This window comes from Cyprinodon variegatus, unplaced genomic scaffold (genome assembly GCF_000732505.1).
Source record: "Cyprinodon variegatus isolate N-32 unplaced genomic scaffold, C_variegatus-1.0 Scaffold99, whole genome shotgun sequence".
Taxonomy (NCBI): domain Eukaryota; kingdom Metazoa; phylum Chordata; class Actinopteri; order Cyprinodontiformes; family Cyprinodontidae; genus Cyprinodon; species Cyprinodon variegatus.
Genome location: NW_015150552.1, coordinates 1007588 through 1018494, shown reverse-complemented (window position 1 = coordinate 1018494; position 10907 = coordinate 1007588). Strand labels below are relative to the sequence as shown.

General features: G+C 38.8%; 1 protein-coding gene across 2 annotated transcripts; it reads left to right on the top strand.

The window, feature by feature from the left end:
- The first annotated feature begins 191 nt into the window (after positions 1-191).
- On the top strand, positions 192-3575 carry LOC107084410 (actin, cytoplasmic-like). Of its 2 annotated transcripts, XM_015374222.1 has the most exons (8): positions 192-314; positions 394-522; positions 635-745; positions 2342-2426; positions 2548-2709; positions 2801-2992; positions 3166-3347; positions 3432-3575. In XM_015374222.1, the coding sequence occupies exons 1-8, from the start codon at positions 192-194 to the stop codon at positions 3573-3575; spliced, it is 1128 nt and encodes a 375-aa protein (XP_015229708.1). The 2 variants fall into 2 exon arrangements, with proteins under 2 accessions (XP_015229708.1, XP_015229709.1); XM_015374223.1 differs by lacking the exon at positions 394-522.
- The last annotated feature ends 7332 nt before the right edge of the window (positions 3576-10907 follow it).

The window sequence follows — 10907 nt, the reverse complement described above, 5'->3', positions numbered from 1 at the left end:
TATTTTCTCAAACATCCAAGTCTGTAAAAGGTATTGCAGAACATTATTGTACAAAAAAAGCTGAGAATTAACCAGTGCTGCTATAAACTTATTTTAACTTATTCTATAACTATCAAACAATTCGGAAATGCAGTTAAAATCATTGCTCTTAAGGATAAAATATGGAGTTTTGGTAAATTTCCCCCCCAGAAATGGATGACGACATTGCTGGACTTGTTATTGACAATGGCTCTGGAATGTGCAAGGCCGGATTCGCTGGGGACGATGCTCCTCGGGCTGTCTTCCCATCCATCGTTGGCCGACCCAGACACCAGGTAGGAACACAGAGATGAATGAAAGGCTCCTCTCAGCACTGAGGGCTGGACAGACAATCTGAGGCTGTGGTTTCTGCAGGGTGTGATGGTGGGCATGGGACAGAAAGAATGCTACGTGGGAGACGAGGCCCAGGTGAAGAGAGGCATCCTGACCCTGAGGTACCCAATCGAGCATGGGATCATTAACAACTGGGACGACATGGAGAGGGTACGTCTGTGTGGAGAAAGCCTTTAACAAAAACTCATCATAGCTTTACAGATTATCTCTTTCTAGAACCTGATTCATCTATTCAAACTAAATGTTTGTTAAACTATTTCAGATCTGGCATCACACCTTCTACAATGAGCTCCGTGTTGCTCCTGAGGAACATCCGGTCCTGCTGACAGAAGCTCCATTTAACCCCAATCTTAACAGGGAGCAGATGGCCAGGGTGAGTTCTGACCCTCTGGACCTCATCCTAAGGATCTAACTGACATCTCTAGCTGCTCTGGGTCTCTCCACTCAAAACAGGACTTGTGTGATTAATCCAACACAAGCTTCTCTGCACTGTGAAATTTTGGTTCAGTTTATTTACCAAGAACCAATTAACATCATCTGAAGGAGATTCAGCTAAATAATATTTGCTGTTTTACATTATTAAATATAATCTCAATATAACCTGACACAATATAAATATCCCTTTACTCCTTCAAGATGCATAGTCACCTTAAAGGTATAAAGCCAGCACCATAAAGACCAGAATCCAGCTGATTTATGATCAAATAAGGCCATAAACTCCAATTATCCATCCTGACAATGCTTTGATCATCCTTTTCCTGCGTGGGGTGCAATGAGCTTAAATAAACAGATGTGGCGCCACCTATTGGAAGTACTGCTGAACTACCAGAAATCCAGATGGTGGCCAACCATGCTGACTGTGCTGTAATGCCTAGCAGAAAAAAAAACTGCTTGGATTATAGGCTTTGAAGGCATTGCTAACACTAGTACCACTATTAGTAAGAACATGTACTCATGTGTCAACTTAGCAGCAATATAAGCACAACTCTAATTTTATCCCTGTTGAAATCAAACATCTCTTAGTGCCTTTTTACACATGATCTTGGGCGTTTCTTTTTTTGGGAGTTCAACACTTTTGCAGTGATATATTCCCAGTCACATGTCACACATTTACTAACAAAATACCTAAAAAGACTAAAAAAAACAAATACTACACCAGCAGGATCTCGTAACTTTTCTGAAAAATCAAAGGGAGTTAGGAATATATACATTCAAAAAATGCCAAATAATGTGATTGTGTACCTTTAACAAAGGAATCCATTTAACCAGCCTTGGCCCAAGCGTCAAAGTAAGAAAGACATGAAGATGAGTGCTTGCCATTGTCCACTGTCTGTTCTCTCTCCCTTAAACCAACTGGAAGAAAATTACATTTAGAGAAAACTGATGCTAACCTGATGTTGAGAAAACTTACTGATGTTTTGGAAAGAAAAAAACAAAACAAAGAACATGTTTGAAAAAACTACATTTTTAATGGCCTATTCATGTATTATGACTTTGCGAATGTCTACATCAACAGCTCCCCCTGGTAACATTTAAAGGCTTTTTGAAATAAATTAAATCTCTCTGTTTAACTATAAAAATGTTTTCTTTATCTTATGCCTTGTTTTTCTCCAGTGTTTGTGCACTTAAGATTTTAGTGTTTAGTCTAATAAGACCACATGACCAGAAGTACGATATTGAGAATAATGGTAAACCAGGAAGTACTTTCCCCAAAGGAGAAAAGGGAAAAAAGAGAAAAAGTACTGCCAGCAGATAAAGATGCTATACAATAGTGATGTTTGATGATTTCACCTTTTGCAAAAATGATCAGGCTCAAAACCGTATAAATAAACAAAACAGGACAAAAGCCTTGCTCTGTTTCAATATGATAATCTGGTTTTTGGTCTATTTTATAGTGGTACATAACCTGGCCCCTTTAAAGATGGGGAGGGATTTTAATTTAGACTTTTTACCTCTTTTCTTGTTCCAGATCATGTTTGAGACGTTCAACACTCCAGCCATGTATGTGTCCATCCAGGCTGTCCTGTCTCTCTACTCTTCAGGTCGTACTACAGGTCTGTGATGGCAAACCATCAAAGCCAGAAACACTTAGTTCTGCTGTGAAGTTTCAGTGCTGTCATGGTCAGAAGGTCTGAATCTGGAAGGTTCCCACAGCTTCCTGTTTTCTCTATTCAGGCATTGTTCTGGACTCCGGTGACGGCGTCTCTCACGCCGTACCGATCTACGAGGGCTACGCTCTGCCCCATGGGATGTTCCGACTGAATCTGGCTGGACGGGATCTGACAGATTACCTGGTGACGCTCCTCACAGAGAGGGGTCATCATTGTAACACAACAGGTGAGTCATAAAGGGAGCTTCATCTCTGCCAATATTTGTAGCGATGCATCTCCTGATCCTCCTGTTTTCTATGGATGCTTCTAAACTTCAGCGGAGAAGGAAATCGCTCGAGATTTGAAGGAGAAGCTCTGCTATGTGGCCTTGGACTATGACCAAGAGATGAAGACGGCAGTGTTGTCTTCTGCTCTGGAGAAAACTTATGAGCTTCCTGATGGTCAAATCATCACCATCGGTAACGAGAGGTTCCGCTGCCCTGAGGCCCTCTTCCAGCCCGCTCTCATCGGTTGGTGATAAACTCTGGAATCGTGATCTAAACACATTTCTGAATAAACAAAACCAAATGTGTTTTTTCTTCTGATCGTCCTAAATCACCTTCCTATTCTCCTGAACTCAGACCTCTGCATGTTTGTGTCAATAAACCCTCATGGCAGCTTTAAATGTACTCCTCTGTTTCAGGGATGGAGTCAGAAGGGATTCATGCCACAACCTACAGCAGCATCTTGAGGTGTGACATCGACATCCGTACGAGTCTGTACGCAAACATCGTCCTGTCTGGAGGAACCACCATGTTTCCTGGTTTGGCAGACAGAATGCAAAAGGAGATGGTTTCCCTGAGCCCACACTCAGTAAAAATCAAGGTACACAACTTATTTATATTTATTTGATTCTGTATTACACTTAATTATGCCTCTTGTGAAAACATGTCATCACCTGTTTTCCAGGTTGCCGCTCCCCCAGAGAGGAAGTACTCTGTTTGGATCGGTGGCTCCATCCTGGCTTCCCTGTCCACATTCCAGAACATGTGGATCACCAAGCAGGAGTATGACGAGTCCGGTCCGAGCATCGTCCACCGCAAGTGCTTCTGAACAGCCAGTTTTCCTGAGTCTGGGTGGCAGACATGAACTCATACGCAGCATTAAACCATAATGTCTCTTCTTCATCCTTAAATAGAGTCATTAGATCCTCAATAAAAGAGCTTTCTTCTATTGTAATTTTATGCCAAAATCATTATAATCAGGTTAAAACAATATAGCTAATAACATATAACAATCAGTGATTCACAGAATAACTGAATGACTGGAGTTTTTGGATTTTGTTTCATTTCTGACATTATTTATTTTGAATTGCTGTACTTTTAAATATTTAGTAAGGAAATAAATACATTTTGATCATCTCCATTGCTCCCACTGTAGTTGTGTCTGAAGTACAATCAGAATAAGGTGAAAAAATGAAAATTAATAAAACACTGAAAAGTAAAAGTCAAACCCGGACTTTTCCTCTGCTGGTCACCATCCTCCCATCATTGGAGTAGAGAAGCCCTCCTAAACACCCTCCTAAACATGCCCACAAGCTGAATTCTTGTGGTATTTTGTGTCATTTCTCTTCAGCACATGAGAGTCCATCTTATTTCCATTCAGAGGCCTATTTCACAAAAACCTTGATTCAGAAAACCCAGGATAAGAGATAAGGCTGGTGTGCCTTGGCCTAAACAGTGAATTATTGCCTTATCCATTTCACAAAGACCAAGCCAGGCTCAACAGGGGCTGCTATGCCAAGCCAGGCATATCGTATCAAGCTAAATGCAGGTCTGCAGTTTTCTTCAAGAGATAATGAGGTTGATCACAGAATCATTGATTTAGCAGACAAAAGCGGATCAACTAAATCCCTAAACAGGCTGTAATCCACATTTTCTAAGCACTTCTCTCTCTTAACTAAAAGTTAATCAATTTAGATAACTTTTCATCTTTGGATTCAGTCTCTCTTTAATATTGGTTTAAAGAGAATTGTTGTACATTTAAACTGAAAATTATCTTTAAAATAGCCTTTTTAATTGACCCTTTATATCTAAACCATTGTATTATGAGCAGAGTGACACCTCACTAGTTCATTGTTGATGCATCTATAAGCTGTAGCCTTATAGCCTTGTATCATTAGACAATTTTGCTATGCTTCTTTAAGTCTTCGTTTCCAACTTGGTTCGACTTGGCATTAAAAAAATTAAATCCATCAATCACCAATGATATTTTGGTTTTAAAAAATTGGTCAAACAGAAGTTATGATTTCTCTCATTCATTGTTAAAGTTGTTCTGTTATCCCCAGAATTGGCTCTTGACAAACTGAGACCTATTTCAGCTGTAAACAAGGTTCTGGAGTCATGGACTAAGCCAGATCCATGTGCCTTCATGTTGCTGAAGATGGAGTCAGAGTCACAGATCATCTGAAATATGATGCAAGTTATGTTCAAAATAATGTTTAATTATCATTGAGAACAAGTTTATTCATAAAGAGCTTTAACGCCAGCCAAAACAGAGACAAAGTGCTGTACATCAAAGATAAAACAATAGAATAGAACAGAATAGAATAGAATAGAAAATACCTTTACTTTACCTTTAATTCTGGTGTTTATAGAAAAATGATTATTAAAAAATGGTCACAAAAATGTGGACATTAGGAAAGCGTATAAGAATAAAATAATAGTAAAGAATTAAAAAATAAGCAGATGAAATACTTTACTGTAAAGTATTTCGACAATATAAATACTGTGAACCTGGAGAATAAATAACCAATATACAGCTATCAACATTTTTACAGTAATGGATAGTAATGAACAACAAGAAAGCATTAAAATTAGGTAATAATGCTGAGTATGCAAAATATGAGTGGATTCAAAAAACTGGCAATAAAACAGATAAAATCAATAGCAATAAACGAACATAAACCAAAAATAAGGGAAATAATAATAAAAATGAAGTCTCACTTCCATACAGAAACCCTACATTCATATCTTCAGGTAACACAGAGTACATGTCAGACTTAATAATATTACTTTAGCGATAGTTTCAAGGTGTTGCTTTATTGTATATCTTGTTCCATGTCTTTTGGTTGTGCTGTTCTTTTTTCATGATGAAGCAGACTGAAAATGTTTTGTCATTGTCTCCTTTCTTTTTCCTCTTTCTTTCATCTTTTCTCTTTTTTTCTTCTCTTTTTTCCTTTTTCTTCTTCTGTTTTTCTGCTCTATTTACATTGCAGTGTCCATATAAACTGTAAAACTCCCTGCATAATTATAATAAAGCAATTTATATGCATGAAACAAGTGGAGCAGTATGGCAATTTCCATACTGCTACACTTGTGAAAGTAAAATCTTTTGGGCTCTTTTTGGCATCAAGACAATTATTCTTATTGCCACATTGCCAGACAGGACAATGTAAAAAAAAATGAAGTCTCAGTTGGTTGATTTGAAGGCAAATGTGTAAAAATGTTTTCAGACGTGTTTTATTATTATAGGCCTCTAAACTCTCTTTTTAAACTGAGAGGACCAGGAGCAGCGGGTCAGAGGACGTGAGTTGCTGAGTAGGAACATAACGGTGGATAAGCACTTTTAGGTAACGCTGGGCAAAAACCTGAAGACAAACAAAAGGATTTGAAAATGAGCCATAGTAACTTAACACCCAATGAGGGAAGTCCTGGACCGGAGTGACCTGCTCTCTTTTATGATGAACCTCTTAATAGACAGGCATCAGCATTTTGCAGCAGCTGTAGATGTTAAAGTAAAGACTTTATCTTATGTTTATAGTGATCAAGGTCTCTGTATGTTCTATTGGCTTTGCTTCAAGGCTTCGTATCAAACTTATAGTAAGCCATGTGCTCCTTTCAACACCAGATTAGATAGAGAAAATGGAGAAAGTTCTTCCAGTAAATTTATTTCTGTAGATTAAACTGTTAATCATTTCTCCTAATGGAGCAATTTTAACTGTTATTTGCTGTTAGATCAAGATAAACTTTAACATCATTACCCAGGGTATTGCCCCCCAGAACTCTACTGTAATGATAATCATATTATAAACCAAAGATACTCACATACTTATAAATACAGATAAATGGGAAAAGAAAACTATTTTGTATTTGCATAACAGCAGCATAAGCTTATCTCAAGCAGGGCTTATTAATGCACAAGCGTATAACCTGTTTTCTTTATCACACAGATATTATTGCTGCTTTCTGTGGGTTCAGTTATGAGAAGGGCAGGAGTCACTGATGTCCACTCTGAGCTTTGTCTCCTTCTAGTTTCATATATCCAGGATTAAATCTAGATTAGAACATATATCTTCTCAGTTCATCTGTTTATCCAACAGATTTTCATGCAACCTCCTTTTCAATTCAGTTTTCTATCTAATGAAAACCAACCGATTGCATCCAGTCAATGACTTCGGAAAATTTGCTCCTCCAGGAGGAGCATGCAGTGAGAGTATGCAGTTGCTTGCATTGTGTTAGAAGCGCCTATCCAAGAAATCTCTGTATGTTCAAAAAGGTAGCAGCAAATTAGCTTCACATGTGGTTGTGTCTAGGAAAGAAACACATATACACTAAAAGCTGAGCCAATAGCTATATCTAGGAAAGAAATTCGACTAAGCACAAAAAATAGGCCCTAATCTATTATGTATAGCAGAGTTTATTAACTGCGCTTGATGGTTCCATCTAGGATGGCATTGCAGGCCAACAGGACCAGACCAGAAAAAACTACAATGAAGAGAAAAGGCATAGAGAGCACAATGTTTGAGATTGAAAATATTGCAGAATTGAAGAATATAGATAGAATGGAACAGAATGAGAAGAAGTGGTTTCTATGTCCTCCAGAACTCTAAGCCTACAGCAGCATAACTATACAGATAGTTCAGGATAACTTGAGCCACCCTAACTATAAGCTTTATCAAAAAGGAAAAATTTAAGCCTTAAGGTGTCTGCTTCACAGATTCCTGTGAGCAGTTATTAAACTGTTAGCTATGCATAAAATGAAGGTTTTATAGCTTTATCTATTGGATGCTATCGTTTTACAATAGCTGTGTGTGAGAGAGTGTGTGCGCTTGTTTTTAATACATTGTGGGGCCCATTTTGAGGGAAAATAGCCCGTTGTGGGGACTAGCTGCCCCTTGTGGGGCCAGTGCCTGTACCTAATGTGGGGAATTGTTTTTTTTTTTTTTTTTTTTTTTTTTTTGTCAGGGGTCATGTTTAGGACTAAGATGTGAATTTAATTTAGTTTGGGGTTATGGTTAGATATGAACCCCATAATGGTAAGGGTTTTGAGTTAGTATTTAGAAATTAATGAAGGTCAATGGAAAGGCCCTGCAAAGATAGTAAGATAGGTTTGTGTGTTTGCGTGTGTATGTGTGGCCATGTTTGTGTTAACTGGTGGAGACAATTTCACAGGAATGTGCTACATTTTGGTGACTTATAAGTACTAATGAGGACCAATAACTCGTCCCCATGAGGTGAAGTTCTCTTCTTGGAATGAGGGTTAAGTTAAAGACTAAGGTGTGAACTAAGTTAAGGTTAGGTTTAGGGGTGTGGGTAATGGTGAGGGTAGAGCACTACAAGATACAAGATAATATAAACTCCAGGTCAGGAACAAACAGAACACAACAACATTACAGAGCACAAATAATAAGTCATACATATGCATTTAAAATATATATATCTAATTTTCAGTATTTTAGTGAAAATATAATTGTGTATAAGTCTCATAACATCAGGCTGCAGTCAGTTAGAGAGCCGCAGAGCCTGGACCTGATGAAGTTCATTCCATCTGTTCACAGATGGAGGTTTTTATCATACAAAGATAACAGTAATCATTTGCATGTTTCTAATGCTGTGGCACCTTTCTGATGAGATATGTGAGTAGAAATACCTGAGTTGCTCAAATTGATTTATTAGAATCACACAGAAACTCAATTAGATCAATCTGAACGTGACCAGATGCATTTATTTTGAAAGGTTGTGAAAAGAACTCCACCTCCAATTTTGCAAATGTCCTCAAAGAGCAACTGAATCTCCATATCCAGGGGAATGACAAGTGTTGCATATTCAGGAAGCTTCTATTTCCTATTTTTACCTCTTTCAGCCTGGGTAAGTATTGAAGGTTACCTGGGAAGAAATGAAAGGATGATGCAGCTATTTTTGTATACATTCTTGAAAAAATGTGCCTTTATGTAACCATACACCAAACCACAGCAACACATATTAACTAAACATCATTCTTAAAGTCCAAATGACATAAAACATAAGAACTGGATCATGTGCGGCACGTGGTGCCAACTTCCCTCTTTATCACTGCTTCATTAAACCATAAAAATCATAATTACCACAAGATTAATATGAAAAAAAAAACAGCCTGTCACTCAAGTGTAAGATAGCGCTATTAATCTGCAAGTCACTAACAGTCTCACAATAATAGACATTAGGATTAATGAGACAGACATCTACAGAGTGGCTGCAAATTCAACCTAAGGTTGCTCAGTGAAGAACTGTTACCGAGTGTTCAGGAGCAGATCTGTGATGTTCAGCTTAGATCACACCACAAAACCACCAAGTGTCCCTGTTTATCAGAATCTCTAGGATAGCAAACAGTTAAAGAATCCTGTGAGGATTTCCCTGTGACTCAGATTGTTAATGCGTCTGATAGGCTTGAATGTTAAATAGTATTGCCAAATAATTGTCATCATCTGGGGGATAGTAGTGTTTGTTTTTTTGCAGGAGTGCTTTAGGAGGAGGAGCTGTGTGCTGGCAGCTGGTCCACCTGATCCTGATCTCCTTATTAGCTGCTGGAGATATAAAGAGCAGATCGACCACATCTCCTCGCCAGAAGGTCACTGTTCTACATTGAATGCATGTATCTTCCTGTGCAAGAACTTAGCGAATCTTTGCTTGATCTCCTTGAGTTAACTCCTGTCTCTGTTTCCGCTCCACCCAAGGTTGAAGATCTCTGCAGTCATTTTGATCCTACTGCCTGCCTGCTCTCTACCAGCAGTTATCCACGCTCTCTCTGGGTCCAGACAAAAGTTGCCTAATCTGGCTCTCTTTCCTCGAATCCCTCTTGGATGCCATCCTCCAACTCCCACGGATCTCAAATAAGCGTCCTTCATCCTTCCAGTGTAAAACCACCTCGGACTCAGCTGACTTCTATCTCATCCCCAGATGCTTTCTGATGTCCATGGCTCTTGGCAAACATTCAAGCGTGTTTGTAACTCACCTTACTGCTCTGATAAACCTTTTATCCTCCATCGAATCCTGTTTCTTCTGTATGTGGCCCAAAATGATCCCCTCGGTCATGTCAATAATACTGTCTTCAAGCAATTTTACAAACACCGGAGTCTAATAAAAAGTAATTATAGATCAGTGCCTCTATGTTCCTTTTTCTATGTCTGCTTCTGTCTCCTTGAACCCCTGAATGGCCGCTCACACTGAGCCTGGTTCTGCTGGAGGTTTCTTCCTGCTAAAATTGAGTTTTTCCTCTCCACTGTCGCTACAAACATGCTTGGTGTGAGGGATTGCTGAAGAGTCAACAACCACTGCAAGCGAATATCTACAACTGCTCATGCTCAGCCAGGAAGAGTTTATCTTGCAAAGTCAATGAGTCGATCAGCTGGATTTCCTCAGATAAATAAACTTTTATCTAATCTGACTGGATGATCTGATTAAGTTGTTGTTTTGTTATAAATTGGCTCTCTAAACCTAAACTGAATAGAATTTAAATGACCAATGCCCTAATTTAGCTTCAGACACAACAGGATAGAAGCAAGTGCTAATATCTAATATTAATAATCTATAGTTCTTGTTATAAACCCTGTCTTCTGCATTGAGTGTTCCCTTTAGGGAACAGTTGGCAGCCACTATACAGCGCTCAGGGAGTATTCTGGTGCCAAGGATCATCATCAGGGGCCCAGACTATGAGAGGGTAGGTTTCTAAGCAAGGAACTTGCAGCTATGAGATTAGACACCCTGAGAAAACCACTAGGCCACGTCTGTGAAATCAAAACTGAATTTGGTCGGTCCACCACAGCAATTTAACCGGCCCCCAAGAGCCAAGAAGGACATCTGTTCTTTTAAAGTAGGCAAAGAGGCTAACTCTGTAAAATAAATGGGCGTAAATTTATACTAATTGCTCTTTGTAATGTAAATAAAAGGATTAAATCAAATGTTTAATTTTTCATTGGTGCTTCACAGACCTGATGATAAAGAGTTTGACAGCCCTGCACCAGACTAACGCCAGACTCTAGGTTACAGCTCCACCTGCTGGACATGCAGACATATAAATAATGTCACATCCATCAATCTTCAGTTAATCTGTCAGGATCACCGTGAGGATGTTGCTTATCTCCAGGAGTATGTGGGTGAAAGGCAGAATACACCCTGGAGAGTTTAT